This window comes from Lacerta agilis, chromosome 7 (assembly GCF_009819535.1).
Source record: "Lacerta agilis isolate rLacAgi1 chromosome 7, rLacAgi1.pri, whole genome shotgun sequence".
In the NCBI taxonomy this organism is placed as follows: Eukaryota; Metazoa; Chordata; class Lepidosauria; order Squamata; family Lacertidae; genus Lacerta; species Lacerta agilis.
The window spans coordinates 21,922,600-21,940,938 of NC_046318.1; the positions used below are offsets into that span (position 1 = coordinate 21,922,600).

The 18,339-nt window shown below is 40.7% G+C and overlaps 1 protein-coding gene and 1 non-coding gene across 2 annotated transcripts in view; one reads left to right on the forward strand and one right to left on the reverse strand.

The window, feature by feature from the left end:
• GMDS (GDP-mannose 4,6-dehydratase) overlaps positions 1-18,339 on the forward strand; it is a 255,966-nt gene that overhangs the window by 63,422 nt on the left and 174,205 nt on the right. The window contains exons 5-6 of the mRNA XM_033154463.1: positions 10,069-10,261; positions 10,765-10,869. Of these exons, the coding sequence (XP_033010354.1) occupies positions 10,069-10,261; positions 10,765-10,869 (298 nt within the window). The remainder of the gene's footprint in view (positions 1-10,068; positions 10,262-10,764; positions 10,870-18,339) is intronic.
• Positions 12,695-12,813, reverse strand: LOC117050509. The gene has a single exon (XR_004427088.1). It is a non-coding gene; the product is annotated as a 5S ribosomal RNA (ribosomal RNA).

Consider the following 18,339-nt stretch of genomic DNA (forward strand, 5'->3'; position numbering starts at 1 on the left):
ATTTAGGTTTTACCCCTTTAAGGAATTAGCTTTGCTTTTGCTGTCATGATAGCTAATGCCCTTATTGGTTATTAAAGTACAATTATGGATAAGTACATCCAAGCAGTTGTGTTCAGATCTCTGCCTTCAAACTCTTAGGGTATGTTGATTTAGGGTGGAATCTTAAATACACTCCCTAGGCAGTAAGCCCAATTGGACAGAGTGGGACTTTCTTCTTAAAGAAGCATGCATGGAATTGTGCTCTAAAACTGTCAAGAGAAAGTCATACATTTATATGCAAGAGTTGAAAAAACAGCAGCAACATATTTTTGTAAGAAAAAAGATAACTTAATAAAGCTACTGTGCAAATTAGGCACTGTTAGTTATTTCTTGTCTATATTGGGATCTATTATTTTGCATCAGTTGTGCTTAAAAATTCTGTTTAGCAAATGTTTCTGTTACCATGCATAGTTTTCTTTTCCGTTCATTTGAATGCTTTCTTGAGACCAGTGTTTTCAATGGTTTTCAAAGGAGCAAGATTAAACACATGTCAATAGATAGTTGAAGGCAGGCACAGACAAACTCAGCCCTCCAGATGTTTTTGGCCTACAACTAACGCCCTCCCATCAGAAGTCAAGGGAATAAACAACTATCTGACATTCAGAAAACACCTGAAGGCAGCCCTGTTTAGGGAAGTCTTTAAACTGTGATATTTTAAATGTATTTTAATGTTTGGTGGAAGCCGCCCAGAGTGGCTGGGGAGACCCAGCCAGATGGGCGGGGTACAAATAATAAATTATATTATATTATATTATATTATATTATATTATATATACAACTCCCATGATCCCTAGCTAACAGGACCAGTGGTCAGGGATGATGGGGAAACATCTGGAGGGCCGAGTTTCCTATGCCGGGTTTGAGGGAACAGTAATGCTTTTAAGCATACACAAATGCAATTATGTTAATTCAGCTGTTAATACCTATAGTTTAGTCTCAAATTACATTATCTACATGTTGCATTGTGTGCTCTTGGGTGCCTGTTAATTTGTAATGCACTTGAGTTATGTAGCATAAGAAACTCCCTATAAATTGTGCAGGATATGTGTAAGACTGAAATGGTGCTTTTAAATAGATTGGATTAAAGCCACTGTAGAATTACATACTTGTTTCTAGGAAGGTTTTTCCTCTTTCATGTTGCCAAAAAAAAAGGTGTCTGAAAATATCAAGATGCACTAATTTTCTGTGACTCAATGGAACTTGTCTGCTTGCTATTTTGGAACACACTATAATTATTTATGCTTAGACATGTCTATATTTAAAACAGAGAGCCAATGTATATTGAAATGTGTGGAAATTTTGTAAACTTCACTGCTTGTTTTACATTACATTGCTGAAGAATGAAAACACCCCCAAGTTACTGACTCATACATAAAAACAAAAATGGAAATATATGATGGTGTTTATTGTTGGATCCGGTCTAAGTTAGCGGCACTCAATCCCCATTTAAATCATTGGCATCCAATGACATAACTTGTCCCATTAATATCTTATGGACTGTATCTAACAAAGTTCTGATCAGAGCAAACCCAATGAAATTATGGGACCTAAGTTAGTACAGTCCATTAAGTTCAGTTAGACTGCTTTGACTAATATTGGATGCAACTCTTAAATCCGGTAACTTTGGCTATATCCAGCCAATCTGGGTTTTCATAACAGCCACTGTAAATTATAGAAAGTTGTTGCATGTGTGACCTTCCCTTATTTTACGCAGGGGACAGGATGCGGTTAGCGCAAATCTGTTGCATTTCATTCACTCTTTCACCAGAGTCGTACACGTTATTTGTTAAGCATAAAGAAAGCAAAGTAAAAAAAATCTAAGCACACGCAACAAAAAATGAGAAATGCTTCCATTAGCACCCAGCAGCAGCTGTCATTGTCAAGATGCACACTGAAATTGCCTATTTTACATCAGTTAGGATCCAAAGGAAGAAAGGCCTATTCTTGTATAATCAGAACATTAAACGTGAGGGGGTATGAGCATCAGGCAGATACTTCTGCTTCTCTTAACAGATACTTCTTGTGTTTGTGTAGACATATTTTGTAGACTTATGCCTATATATGGGCTACTCCCTAGTTCACACATTACTTTCTCTTTACGTTAACTGGACAGGTGTAGAAAAAGAGCCTAAGTTTCTGAGTTGAGATTTCTCATTGGAAGGTAACAAGTGTTTGAAAATAGGTAGAAGAGGCACACAAGTAATTACATAAGTTTGCGGGCAGGCAGGCTGGCTGGCTGGCTGGCTTCCTTCCTTCCTAAATGTGTGTGTATATTTAAGGCATTTGGGTATATTTTACTTTTGCATATCTTAGCTAAAGTTTCTTCAGTTACTTCTAAATTACATACTGTGAGCAGATGGAGACAAAACGAGCTTGCATTCTGTTTTGAACGGAGAATGGGATCCACTTTAGTCAGTTAAACTTGCAGAAAATTGCACTCAGCTTCTATCTCGTACAAATAAAAGAATGAAAAATAATACTAATTTTTAAGAGCGGTAGCATATTTGACTCATTCTATACTTAGTAATGTTTGCTTTATTTAGCATGATGTTCAAGAGGAGCACTTCACTTGGTGGTTTAGAGAAAAGGCAAGTAAAGGTGACACGATAGAAGTTTGTGAAAAATATTCATGAAATGGAGAAAGCAGACCGATAAGTTTCTCTCTCATAACACTAGAACTCGCAGACATCCAATGAAGTCGAACCTTGGGGGATTCAAGGTAGATAAAAGACAGTACTTCTTCATGCAGTGCATAGTTAAACTGTGGGACTTGCTCACTCAAGTCACAGCAATGGCCACCAGCTTGGATGGCTACTAGCCATGATGACTATATTCTGTCTCCATGGTCAGAGGCAGCATCCTTCTGAATACCAGGTGCTGTAAACCTACAGAGTAAATGAGAGTTCTCTTGTGCTTGGGTCCTGCTTGTGGGTTTCCCACAGGCATCTGGTTGGCCGCTGTGTAAATAGTGTGATAGATTAGATGGGCCATTGGCTGCATCCAGCAGACTCTTAGGTCCTTATGAAGAAGAAGAAGAAGAAGAAGAAGAAGAAGAAGAAGAAGAAGAAGAAGAAGAGTTTGGATTTGATATCCCGCTTTTCACTACCCGAAGGAGTCTCAAAGCGGCTAACATTCTCCTTTCCCTTCCTCCCCCACAACAAACACCCTGTGAGGTGAGTGGGGCTGAGAGACTTCAAAGAAGCGTGACTAGCCCAAGGTCACCCAGCAGCTGCATGTGGAGGAGTGTAGACACGAACCCGGTTCCCCAGATTACGAGTCTACCGCTCTTAACCACTACACCACACTGGCTCTCAATCTCAATCTTATGTGTGCAATCTTCTTCCTTATGTCCAAGGGTGTAAGTAGAATACATTTAATCACCTTCCTCCTTAATCCCTTTCCTCCCTTTAAAAAAAGTTGACAGAAAAATAAGGTGACAATATAGCAAAATATATGGGGGTTGTTTATATGTTTTTGTTTTTTGAGGAAAACGTTGCTCACTTTCTTCTAACCTCTCCTTTCATTGTACTTGCTGAACCTCTAAAGGCAATGATGGATTGCACCTTGGTGTATGCTTCATTTGTGAAATGTATTAAACTCTGTCAGTATATGGGAAAAAAAATTAACAGCAATTTTAATAAGAAGGAAAGCATAGAAGTACTGACAGTTTTTAATAAAACTGCTGTGGAGAGTCACGGTAAATGAAACTTAAAACAGTGATGTGCTCAGATTTGTAACCCAAATCTGTAACATAATGCCTGTTTCCTTTCTTTCTGAGATACTCTGTGTGCTTTCTTTAGATCTTGTACTGATACAGAATTCCATTCCATTACCTTATTTAACTTTTTAAAAATATATATACACTATAGGGAAACTTCAGTTTCATTTCACATACTAGAAAATTCTCAAAGTCCTAAACTTTACTTTTTTCAAGCTCCATCCTATATGATGGATATTCTCTCCCCCCCCCCAATTTTAATTATATTTATAAATCACTGAACATCTCAAGGGAACCCTAGAGCAGTGAACAGCAAGTAATAATTACAATACACAGCTTAACTATTAGCAAAAAATATCGCAAAACCTTACAATTAAAAAAATCAGTGTGAACTACAGTATAAGTCACGCCTTCCCTTCATGGCATTTGCAGCAGGATGAACCAGTGCAGCGCTGAGATCACAGCACAAAAAGTAGGTAGCTGAACAAAATCTATGGGCCACTGCAGTGATGTAAGAAATGTTCTGATGTCACACTAAGTCATGGTTTTCAGCGTGAATGGCTCTAGCTCTCCCAAGGCTTGTGTACTCCCACTTTCCTCCTCCCATGTGACTGGGAGGAAGCGTTTGGAAGTTTTTTCTTTTTCTTTTAGTCAACAACTCTTTGTTATGCTGTTCAGAGTGGCAGATTGTGGTTAAGTCTGGTTAATTCAAAGGAAGCTAGTCGATTGCTTCAGAAATTGTCAGTTTTCTTTTTAAATAGTCCCACTCTGAAGATATAGTGGTAAATTTACAGAACTACCATGATATACTGCATACTTGAAGCTACCTTTTATTTATTTTTAAAGAAAAAAGAAAAATACTGATTAAAAGAATTTATTTTGTTTGTTTGTTTGTTTATTATACCACCCGATACCCATCAATCTCGGGGCAGTTCATAACATAAAATCACAGTACAGTGGTACCTCGACTTACGGCGTTAATGCGTTCCGAAGGCGCCCTCATAGGTCGAAATTTTCGTAACTCGAAGGGCGCTATCTCCGGAGGGGAAAAAATTCGTACGTCGAGAAAACCGCATTAAAAACCTCATAAGTTGAGGTATCGTGCCGCCGCTTCCCCTTCGTAGGCCATTTTTTTTCTCCCAGAAGTCATTTGCAAGTCGAAAACAACGTATGTCGAGGAGCTCGTAAGTCGAGGTCCCACTGTATAAAAAAAACACAAAACACATACTAAAAATAAAAACAAAGACAACCTAAGAATCCTCCCCTTCCACAACACGTTTTAAAAGGGAATTAGATGTCAACCAGCCATTTATTCAGCTGTCTGTATAAAAATTAATAACAAAACACTGAAAGGAAGTTTTCAAAGTCACCTTTTCCCTCCCACATTTTATTCATTGTCGTTGATTCCCATGACTCCTATAAAGCAAAATGAATTGGTTATCCTTTTACAACTCCCTTGCTAAAGTTCTCTAGTGACTCTGCAAGACTACCCTTTGGGGCTTTAAAAAGGGGGGGGGAGGATGTTTAAAGCCTTTAGGACAGCTGGATTTCACCATATAAGAAAACTTTCAGAGCATTACTGTGTCACTGATCATTAATGTTGGAACATTTCAAACTGTAAATCCATTCCTGGCTGCACTGCAGAATTTGGGTGTGTGAGAGTGATAAGCTTCTTGAAAAATGATGTTGAAAAATATTAGCATTCTCTCTCCCACTATTAAAATATTTATGTTAATTGAGGCTCCAAACAATTTGCTAAAAAATAATAATTCCTTGCCCTATATAACCTGATAGTTCCTCGGCTCCTTCAAATTAATAGCAAAAGGGTGTGATCTTAAACATCCTTACTAGGCAGTAAATTCTCTTGAACTCAGCTGTATTTTGCTGCAGATAAACATGCTTAGGATTGTTTTGCATGTGTGAATACATACTTGGGACAAAGGTTAATAGCCATTCTGAAGTTTTTACATTCTCTAATATACCACCTTATATTTTTCCTTGTTGTTCCCTCCACACCAGTATGTTATCGCTGTAAAATCTTTTCATTCCTTTATGAAAGCTCTTCTGTGATGGAGAGATTAATAGTGAAGGTGCATAGATCGTGTGTGTGAACCAGTCACCCAGAAACATAATAGATGCAGTGAAATTTAAAATATAAGAAGGGATTATAATCCCACCAGAGCCCATAACATTTATCTAATCACCTGTAATTTATATATATATAAATCTTTATTACGGTCATAGACCAGCAAAAGAGAAAATAAAACGATAGTACATAGTATAAATATTTCTTAAATATCATCTTTTAACAATACTATTTCAAATCCCGTATTAGATTAAAATTAAGCTAAAATTTAATGGGAAATAATTCCATTTAAGTATTATCTGCTATGGCTTGGTGGACGGCTTTATCGCTGTTGTTAGTTGCTGTCACGACGCGTCTCAGTCTTGCCGCATGGTAACAAAATTTGGCTACAGTCATAGTTTGCTCTGGGTTGGTGTCCTCAATTAAATATCTAGTCAGCATTTCAATTGAACGGCCTGGTAGATTTTTTAACAGGGGTTCGATTAACTCCTTCCTCAAATCTCGATACAGAGTGCAGTGTAGGAGAACGTGGCTAATAGATTCAATTTCCTTGTGATCGCAAGGACATAGTCTCTGTTCTATCGGGATCTGAAGATATCTACCAGTTAGTAACGCCGAGGGTAATGCATTAAAACGAGCCCTAGTAAAGGCCTATCTAATCACCTGATATTCAAACTAGCATGTTCATAGGGCGTAGGTGTCATATGGCCGAATTGCTGTGATGTCACAGAAAACTTTGACACGCAGAGGAAGTGTGAATGCTCTGTCTACCATACGCTCTCCTGCTATAGTGTCATCATGAGCCCAGGTAGACATAGGGGTCCTTTCTGATTGCTTTGATTTGGCTGCTCTGATTTCGCTGAAGAGTTAGGACAATTGTACCAAGGATAGTTGAATGCTAAGGGAGACTAGAAAAACCTGAGAATTAGCATTCCACTGAGCTCATTGAACGCTTTTGTTAAACTAAATCATAGCAAAAAAGGCTAATAAGCTCAGTTGGTTAGAGTGTGGTGCAGATAACGCCAAGGTCACAGGTTTGATCAACCTGTATATTCCTGTATCGCAAGGGGTTGGACTAGATGACACTTGGGATCCCTTCCAACTCTACAGTTCTGTGATTCTATATTATTGCATTTATACCACATGGCTTCAATTGACACCATATTTTAGTGAATACTTCCTGCTTGCGTATGTCACTTCCTCTAAAGTTGGTGATATTTGTGTTCTACATAGAAAACTATGTAGAAATATATTGGTTCCACATAATAACAATAATAAGAGGACTATATATATTTGTACGGCCTTCAGTTGGCTGGCTAAGCTGAAGGAAACCAAACATCCTGCTTCCTATCGGCCTAGGGTTATGTAATAAGGGAGGTTGGAATTATGACCCTTGAACAAAACCTCTGTATAGTTGAGGAGACTCAAACTTGACTGCTGTTTGGAATTTAAGCCAACCCCCAAAAGAAGTGCTGTAGTACTAGCATGGCACCCTAAAATGCTGGTATGTGGAGACTGGGTGATATCAAATGCACTAGATATACATCACAACATTTCCTTGCAGTTCCCAATTAGAAGTGACACATATCTTTAATTGAAAGCCTTTGAGCACTGATAATACTTCCTTCTTTAGTAGAAGTCCACATAAATATAGTGTAATGCCAATATTCCATCCCTGTCTGGAAGGAAGATACAGAGGCCTTGAATTTGTCATTTATCTGAAAACACCTATAGCAATTAAGAATCACCTCAAAGCAGCCTACTGACATATACCTATTTTATTAACGTTTTGCTTTTCAATAGCTTATGGCATGCGCTTGGTTAGTGAATGTAAAACATTTTTACTAACCAAAACTGTAGGCTATAGCAAAGCAAAACATTAATAAAATAGGTACGTGTGAGTAGGCGGCCTAAAAATACTTTTCCGTGGGGCTCATGCAGTGCTGTAATTTGGCAAAGACATCCAAAATTTGCACTGTGTGAAAAATACATGAACCTTCCCACAAAAAAGTATCTACATATTTCAATAGGAAATAATGTGTAAAACTCTATAGGGCTATAAGGAACTGCCTTATACTGACTCCAATATTTTGTCAGTCCTGGCAAAGTTTGGGGGTAATTGTTCTCAGCCTATTGTTAAAAGAAAACAATATGCAGAGGACAGGGTGGTATGGTCACCCCTTGGGAATCTCATGCATGCCAGCACCACCAATTCTGTCCAACTATGCCGTCCCTGCTATGACAACCGCTTAATGATCTCTTTCATTTTCCCATCAATGAATAGAGAATGACTTCACCTTCGGACCTTTCCAATATGGTATGTGTGTGTGTGTGTGTGTGTGTGTGTGTGTTCGTAATAAAAGCAGTTTCTCAGGAAACCAGACCCACAAATCCCTATTTGCTTAAGGGTCTCCAGCCTTTGGCGGGCCTGCCCTATCTTCCTCCTTTTGCAGCCGAGACTCTCTTTTTTAAATGCAATTCCTTGTCCTTCAACTGTCTATATTAAGCTTTAGCTCCTACATATCCAGGTACCCTTGGGGAGTCCTTTCAGTAGCCATGGGGAATGTTGAGATGTGGGTAAAGCTGCCACCTTTTCTGGCAAGGTGCCTGTGCCTTTAATAGTCGTAGAATAGGGGAAAATTCAACAAATAAAGCTCCATCTGCCACAGGGCCGTCTTAAGTAAATCCGGCGCCCTGGTGCGAAGATCCCTTCGGTGCCCCTCGCGCTCCGTCGGGTAGGGCCAGGCAGTGGGCAGCCGCAGGGCACGGCGCGGCAGGTGGGGACGCCAAACTCGCGCTCTGTCAGGCAGGGCCAGGTGCAGCAGGCAGCTGGAGGGCATTTAGGGGTGGGTGGGGACGCTGCCAGCTGTGCTCCACCTTCGCCACCGCCTGCTCAGCCGAAGCTGCAGCGCGGCGCTGCTGTCCAGGGAGTCCTGGCTGCAGCACCGACGGGAGGCTCACTGACAGCCTCCCCGCATCTGCAGCCCGAGACGAGGTGGGCGAGAGCGGTGCTGCCGGCGGGGCTGGAGGGCGCAGGCACCCTCCTCAGGCTGTGGCGCCTTGTGCCAGTAGCCTCAATGGCTAAGACGTCCCTGATCTGGCAGAGTGGCAGGGGTGGAAGAAGCTTCAGTTTCCAATTTTCCAACAGCCATGCAGGTGATAAAAGACATAAAGTCGTGTGAGGCTTCTAGAACGATTTGTGTGACTTGCACGAAAGTACATTTAAGTGTGGGATGCAGGTAGCACTGTGGTCTAAACCACAGAACCTGGGGCTTGCCGAACAGAATGTCGGCGGTTCGAATCCTCGCGATGGGGTGAGCTCCCATTGCTCAGTCCCTGCTCCTGCCAACCTAGCAGTTCGAAAGCACGTCAAAGTGCAAGTAGATAAATAGGTACCGCTCCGGCAGGAAGGTAAACGCCGTTTCCGTGCGCTGCTCTGGTTCGCCAGAAGTGGCTTTGTCATGCTGGCCACACGACTGTACGCCAGCTCCCTGGGCCAATAAAGCGAGATGAGCTCCACAACCCCAGAGTTGTCCGCGACTGGACTTAACAGTCAGGGGTCCCTTTACCTTTACCTTTTATATTTAAGTGTATTCCGACTTGCTGAATCGAAGTGGCAAATTTTGTTTCTGCTTTTAAAGCAGAGCAATTCATATTGCTAATGAAAGTTTGAATGTCAAGGTGCTATTCCCTGTGTAATGTGAATGGTGGTGGTAATGGCCATCTCAGTTTCAGTGTTAAGCAGCTTTTGCAATTGTGGTGGTAATTTAGCAAACAAAATACATTCTTCTTTCCTTTATGCTTTTGTGACTTTCATCGTAGGTTAACCTGAAGTGCTCACTAAAATAAGTTTACTGATTAGAATATCAGTCTAATGAATAACCTGGTACAGATTAGAAGTGAAATCAGTGCATAGCAACATACACTCAGCCAGTTTCTCTTCAGGAAATAGGACAGAACAAAGATCCACGAGAAAAGGATCCACATTTATCTGATGCTCTATATCTCTCTCTGTATATATATGCATGTAAGAATGAAATTTGCAAAAAATAAAATTAAAAAATGACTCATATGCCTAAGGCAAATGTGTGTGTGTGTGTGTGTATGCATGCAATCTTGCAGTTTTGCTAATAAGCATGGTTGAAACCTTAAGTGCAACAGTTTAATGCTGAAACATTTTGCCAAGTATTTTAGTGTTTGTTCTGTCTTTTTTCTGCCGTCACAGATATCTTTTGATTTGGCTGAATATACTGCTGATGTTGATGGAATTGGCACTTTACGGTTGCTTGATGCTATCAAGACATGCAGCCTCATAGACTCTGTGAAGTTCTACCAAGCTTCAACAAGTGAGCTTTATGGGAAAGTGCAAGAAATACCGCAAAAGGAGACCACTCCTTTTTATCCCAGATCACCATATGGTAAGTATGTAAGCTTATGTCTGTGCTTGTCCCTGCCTACATATTGCATCCTAATTAGCAGCCATGAAGCACAAAGTTACTTGTCCTGATGGAGGCACAAAAGTTCGAGGCAAATGGGAGTCTGGCATCACAGATCTCGAGGCTGCAACCAATTTTAGATCTTAACTTACTTTCTGGAACAGCAGTTTACAATCTGGCCTGCTAAAACTGAAGGCTTTTGTACCGAAGGTTAAAATGAAGGCAGTAACATTTTCTACATTTTACTCTGCATTTTTTTTTCCTTTTCACATTTCTTTCCCAGTACAAATGCTACAATGTGAATGTGATCTGTCACTGCTTGTTGGATGTAAGCTACCATTTCCATTAAAAACCTTACTTGTTTTTCCTTAAAGCATTCTCTCTCTTTGTGAAATAAAAATAAAGATGGAAATAACATGGTTTCGTTTACTTGGAGAGGGGTTAAATTAACATTTTCAATAAATAAGTTACAATTATTGTTATAGGGGCAGCCAAGCTATATGCATATTGGATTGTGGTGAACTTCAGGGAGGCCTACAATCTCTTTGCTGTGAATGGTATTCTCTTCAACCATGAGAGTCCCAGGAGAGGTAAGAAAAATATTGGAAATTTCTGCGTTCTCTGGTGCATGTCTGAACAGGAATGCATTGTAACTGGTCTCAAGATAAATTCTAAACCCGCATAATGAAATCTTTCACATATAAAATAATTACTCATTTTGTGGACAGGCTCAAAACACTATATAATAGTTCGGGGGGGGGATCAATAGCAGAATTGATAGAGTTGCAAACTTTCTATTTCATTGAAATAAAATAACCAATTCCCAATGATAGGGTTTATCCTAATAGCAGCACCTATTGCTCACCTAATGCAGGTTTCATATTAAGATTGCCCTCTGATAGCCTCACTCCTGTGCTCTTTCATTCGTTGGCTATAAGGAAAGATATGCCAGGGTCCATACACATCATATCAAGGGCACGAAAAAGAAAAACACTATTGATTACTGTGTTCCACTTTCCCCATCGTTTGAAAGGGCTCTGGGTGTGGATAGGAATAATGTGTGTGAAATAGAGTGAGTCAGTGTGTGAAAGAGAGGAAGCGTAATGTTCATTATTGTAGAACTTTTTTTAGAAACGGAGATATAAAATTGATAAAATAAAACGAGGCAAGGCAGCATCCTTAGAGGAAAAATGTTAAGATTGTATAAGACAAATTTGTGTGTTGCTTTTGTACTTGTCATGTTTGTTTTTCTTATAAAATGAATAAATATATATTTTTTTAAAAAAAGGCAGCATCCTACTGCCACTCCTTTCTCACAACACTTTTACACTATTTAAATGTATTTCAGCTGCCATCCATCCATTCCCATTTCTGAATGGCAGCAATAAGTCAGATATTCTTGCACAGGGTTATCAGAGTGGTTCACAATGATTCCTGGACAGTGGGGTGCTGTCTCCCGAAAAGTCAGACAGGGGTGCTTCTGCTATCATTTTACAAGCAGTCTATTTTGATGCAAGAGTGGAGAATACAGTACTAGAGGTTTAAAGTTGAGAGAACCATTTAGGACCTTTGCTGCTATATAAAAGAGCAGAAGTTTGTTTGCCTAATTATAACATTCGCTTTCAAATTAAATAAAATGCTTGTAATATGAATCACCCAACTTTCCGAAAATGTCCTGCATGGTTTCTGATATTTCTATAATTGGGAGTAACCTGGATTTCATATGGAGTAATTTTCAGGTCAGGGTGCCTCTTTAAAGAGTGTGTTATGGTTTTGAGAAAGAAGAAAGATTTCTGTATTCATCACTGCCTTTGATCTGCAAGGCTTCTTTGACATTCTACCCAGCTCTGAGACTACTTCCCACTGAGCTTCCAGTCTTATAGTTCTCTCTGATACATTTATTATCCCACTGGATATTGGGAGCCTGAGATTCTAAGTTACAGACCTTTTTCTTTTAGAAATATATATTTTGTGTATGTGCGTAAATGTATATGTGTGCGTGCCACTTACTGATGAACAAGAACTTTCTGTCCAAAAATGCATTCAATTTTGCTCCTGTTAGAACATGAACAAAAGCAGTCAGAAGAGCTTTTTGGATGAGTGGTGCCATTGTGCCCAAATAGTTAGTGTGAAATGCATGCATATCTTGTAATTCTGGAAAGGAGAGAAGAAGAGTTTGGATTTGATATCCCGCTTTTCACTACCCGAAGGAGTCTCAAAGCGGCTAACATTCTCCTTTCCCTTCCTCCCCCGCAACAAACACTCTGTGGGGTGAGTGGGGCTGAGAGACTTCAGAGAAGTGTGACTAGCCCAAGGTCACCCAGCAGCTGCATGTAGAGGAGCGGAGACGCAAACCCGGTTCCCCAGATTATGAGTCGTCTACCGCTCTTAACCACTACACCACACTGGCTCTCAAGCCTACAGCACCCGGTATTCCCAGGCGGTCTCCCATCCAAGTACTAACCAGGCCTGACCCTGCTTAGCTTCCGAGATCATACGAGATCGGGTGTGTTCAGGGTAGTATGGCCGTAATAATTGCTTAAGAGCTATTCATCAATTTCATAACTTTATCAACACTAAAACATCTATGTAGTGTGGGGGGTGAAAAAGAGCAAATTGTAATAACATACATCCTGATTGGTCCATTTTCTTTTGAAATGACTGATGAACAGCCTTTCCTTGGATGCCTAGGTCAGTCGTTGTCAATTGGGGGGGGGGAATCAATAGTATCATTTCACATCAAAAAAAGAAAGCAAAACTCTCAGTTGATTTAACTATTCAGCAAAACACAAAGTACTTCAGTATTCTCCTTAATCTTTAATAATTATTGCTCCCTGAGCCTGACCTTGTGTTTAATGTTGTACAAACTATTTAAAGACTGAATTAAGTTTCAGAAATAGTTGTTATAGGGAAGGCAAAGCTATTTGCTTTCCTTTGGTGAAAAGATATCATTTCTGCTGGGCTGATTGCATTCATCTGTTTCTGGGTAGTCCATAAGTTTACTTTAACATGGCAAGAATGAATAACAGAAAAAAAAAACGTTTCATGGGAGTCAAGACATTGTAGAGGTAAGAAACCCAATTGCATTGCTTTGCAGTCATTTGTCTTGTCCCCATTCCGTGACAAATGACAGCTTGGATCAAAAAGCTTTAAGAGGCTTTCCTGCTTTCAAGTAATGAGAACAACAGAAACGTTCTAACGATGGGTGGCTCAAAACTATGCCTTTCCTTCTCTGACATGGCTACCTGCCAGTAACTGTTTTGTATAAAAGCTGCTTTGTATAATAAGTTATATAAATTGGCTTTGCATAGCGTCTTGATTGTCACTAGATTTATAATAATAAAGCTCTGAAAAGCATGCTCTGTGAAGACTGACATATCAACATATGTGACAGAAGAATATTTGATGTTAACCTCCTAAGCCACATCTTTTGCTTTAAGATGTGGCTGTTTTGTGGGGTGCCTGTGCAATACATCTGACACAAGATTAGTATATGTAGTGTTAAGCAGGTCAGGTGAAATATTTCTGGGTCTTGGAAAGGAGAAGAAGAAGAAAAAGAAGAGTTTGGATTTGATATCCCGCTTTATCACTACCCGAAGGAGTCTCAAAGCGGCTAACATTCTCCTTTCCCTTCCTCCCCCACAACAAACACTCTGTGAGGTGAGTGGGGATGAGAGACTTCAGAGAAGTGTGACTAGCCCAAGGTCACCCAGCAGCTGCATGTGGAGAAGCGGAGACGCAAACCTGGTTCACCAGATTACGAGTCTACCGCTCTTAACTACACCACACTGGCAAGGGTAACCATGTCTCTGTGGTCTGTGACATATCCACTCTTCCCAGTCTGAGTCTTTGCTCAGAGAGGGTTAAGATTATTGGTGATTAGCTGAGCAGTTGTTCCCTTCAGCTGCGTAAGGAGCTAATACAGGTATCTGTCATACTTTGACTTAAAATCTGTTTCTTTAAGGTTGGTAGAGATGACCTAGCTACCCCGCAGTGGGAGGGCTCACCTCTGAAAGAAGAGACTAAGCACATTCAGCTAATCATGCAAGATTTCTGATTGCAGGGGCTTCTAGCCATGCTCAGCTGAATGTACTTAGAACATCCCTTCAGCCCCTCATGCTGAACGCACATTAGTCAGGAATGTTTGGATATGTTGAGAGAAATTTGGCATACATGGTTCCCATGTCCCCTACATCGGTTGTGTCCTCATGTGTTCTACTGAAAGTCTGAATGCATATTTAGGTTAAGTTAAGGAGAAACATAGAATCACAGAATTGTAGAGTTGGGAGGGACCCCAAGGGGCATCTGGTTCAACCCCCTGCAATGCAGGAATCTCAGCTAAAGCATCCATGACAGATAGACATCCACCATAGTTAAACAGTATAGATCTTTAGATATTGGGTTTTCTCTGTGCTCTTCATTTCACTTGTATTTATAATTTGAGACTCTTTCCTTCTTTTTTGGAGTTCAACACTTTTGCCATTCTGTTAATCTCGTGTTTAAAAATCAGGTAGGTGTATAAATATACGCTGGATTCAGAGAAGACTGCGTGACTGAGACTGGCAGAAGCTGACTTCCCTGCCCCTCAGGCAATCCCCAGAGCCATCTGAAAGGTTTTCCCAAGGGAAAGAAAGGGGACATTGCTAAATGGGGTGCAGTGCGGAGCTGCGGTCTGAGAGCATCACAAAAAAATCATGAGGTGGCAACTTCTGCTAGCGTAACTCCCCCTCATAGCAGCTGCCTCTATCATAGAATTGTAGAGTTGGAAGGGACCCTGAGGATCATCTAGTCCAATTGCCTGCAATGCAGAAATATGCAGCTGTCCCATATGGGGATCGAACCTGCAACCTTTGTATTCCCTCCAGCCACGCACACCAGAGCCCAATATTATGAAGATTGAAGAGCAATCATAATAAGCTTATTTTAAAAGGCTTGCTGCTGGTGAGTGCTTGCAGAAAGGCTGTAGCTACATTTTCCCAGAACATGCATGCTTGCAAATGATTGGTTTTCAAAGTTTAACATTCCTTCAAGCAAGCCAGTTTTAAGTTTTGAGTACCTACAATTTAAGTAATGTTGCTTTTGGCAGAGCTTGGTGGGCAAATAAGACATCAGCTCTCCCATCGTAGTGGTGCAACGAGGCATGACAATTTCCCAGTGTCTTGTCTTGCTTAACCAGGCCTGAAGGGAGATCCAGCCCCAACAGCTCACAAATATTACCACAATCAGCGAGGCAGCAGATTGGAAAATGCGAAGTCTCCAAGGCCTGGATTCCTTGTATAAGGAACAAGGTCAAAGAGGAAATTGTTTTCTTTTGCTTTCAAAACTTAATGAGAACAGCGACTTTCCACTGAAAGGCAATGACTTCCAAATTTAGGATGTGTGGTTCTAGATTCATTTCTGCGTTCAATGAAAACCAAGTTATTGCCCACTTAATATTTTATATTCAGTTGTGCTTTCATGAGGGAAAAGATCTATGAAGAGACATTTTGCTGAAATCTTCTAAATCAGGCTTCCTCAAACTCGGCCCTCCAGATGTTTTGAGACTACAATTCCCCTCATCCCTGACCACTGGTCCTGCTAGCTAGGGATCATGGGAGTTGTAGGCCAAAAACATCTGGTGGGCCGAGTTTGAGGAAGCGTGTTCTCAATGTTCAGATTGCATTGTGTTTTTTAAAGAACGTCAACTCTATTCTTCAGTTGTGTTCCAAGATTGTTCTCAGGTGAAACAGTTAGGCCTGTGTATTTATTGGGAGATGTTCCAAGCATCTTTCGGCACATGTACTGTAGGTTTGTTCACAGTCCCCTTTTCCTGTGACAAATTTCCTGTTAGAATGTCACCTGCATAATTATAACCCTATAGAGCTAGTAAGGGTGTGTTCACAATACCAGTGAAGTTGTTTCCCCCAATTTCTTTTACAGCTCTTTCCCCTGCTGCCCCCCCCCCTTCCCGCCACTGCCAGCTGTTCATATCAGTACAGCTTCCCTGGTGTCAGATTAGATTCAGTTTGTGTACACATCACATCTTGACTAGAGAAGAATTAGGAATGGCTTAACAACCCCAGTCAGTGTGAAGGTTGTTTGAGAAGCTACAGAACGAACAGCAGCAGCATCCTAAACAAAGTGCAGGATACATATGCATTTTAGATAACATGATGTGGACAGAGATTAAAAACCCAGCACTGGAAATGCAGTGAGTGCACTGTAAACAGGGATGTGAATACAGCCTCAGACTTTCAGGAACAGAGACACTTCTTATGTCATTTCTCCGGAGCAGGAAAAAACAAACTTGCTCTCTCTTCCATGTGACAGCCCTTGAGATATTAGAAGATAGCTATCAGATCTCCTGTCAGTCTTCTCTTTTCTAGGCTAAACATACCCAGCTCCCTCAACCGTTCCTCATAAGGCTTGGTTTCCAGACCTCTGATCATCTTGGTTGCCCTGCTCTGCACACATTCCAGCTTGTCAATATCTTCCTTAAATTGTGGCATCCAGAACTGGTTGTAGTCTGATCAAGGCAGAATAGAGTGGGACCATTACTTCCCTTGACCTGGACACTATACTTCTATTGATGCAGACTAGAAGAGCATAAGCTTTTACTCTTTCTTTCTTTCTTTCTTTCTTTCTTTCTTTCTTTCTTTCTTTCTTTGCTTCATCGCCCTTTTGATTCATGTTAAGCTTGTGTATGGTTTCTTCTTTTTCTAGCAAGAGAACTTAAGACTACAAAATGCTACCCTATAAATTTCAAAATTTTAGTTATTGAACTCAGCCTAGTACGCAGGCTGAGACCCTACCTACCCGCAGACTGTCTCGCCAGAGTGGTGCATGCTCTAGTTATCTCCTGCTGGGACTATTGCAATGCACTCTATGTGGGGCTAATTCAGAATGCGGCAGCTAGACAGATGACTGGGAGTGGCCTTTGAGACCATCTAACACCAGTCCTGAAAGACTCCCAGTATGTTTCCAAGTACAATTCAAAGTGTCAGTGCTGACCTTTAAAGCCCTAAATGGCCTCAGCCCAGTATACCTGAAGGAGCGTCTCCACTCCATCGTTCAAACCGGGCACTGAGATCCAGCTCTGAGGGCCTTCTGGCAGTTGCCTCACTGTGAGAAATGAGGTTACAGGGAACCAGGCAGAGGGCCTTCTCAATAGTGGCGCCCGTCCTGTGGAATGCCCTCCCATCAGATGTCAAGGAAATAAACAACTATCTAACTTTTAGAAGACACCTGAAGGCAACCCTATTTAGGGAAGTTTTTAATGTCTGATGTTTTATCGTGTTTTTAATATTCTGTTGGGAGCCACCCTTTCTCACTGTGCCGCATCACGTGCTGTCTGAAAGGGTCCCCCATCACTCTGCAGCAACTTTCCAGGGGGCATGGGGAAGGAGGAATAAACAAAAATCACCTTCCTCCCTTTTTTGTAGATCCATCCCATTACTTTAAAAAAATAAAAAAAATAAAAGCCTATTATTTAATTGTCTGGTTCGGACTAGGAGAAGTGGATATACTTACACTGTACATTACAGTGGCAGCTAATTCCCATATTTAGTAATTTGCCTGGTTTGCAGAGACCTGGGGCCATCCATCTCCAGTATACTTTTTGCAGTCCTTCAATAGTGTGTGGAATTGGTAGCTCTCAACCATTCTTCCAAACATATTTAATGTTCCCTCAAGAGGTAATCATTGCAGAACGGAAGCTTTCATGATTGAACCCAGTAGGTCAGGCACTAAAACTCACTGCAATGCACATGATGATTACAGATCTCGCTGCTGATACAAAGTATGGACATGCAGTGCTGAAAGCTATTAGATTCACTTGCTAGCTTTTTTGCAGTCTGAAACCTGGATTGTATATTTTTACTTTCTTGGGGAGTTGCGGGCAGGGAGGGGAGGGTTGCTAAAGAGTATTTCAGCTCTTGGGTAATCAAACTGCAACATGATTATGTTCCAGAATGCCAGAAAGCTGCTACAAAGCTCAAAAGCAGACACAGTAATTTTATGAAAAGTTATAATAAAATTTCTTGTGTTGATTAGAATATTCTCTACACATTAGGAACTCTTGG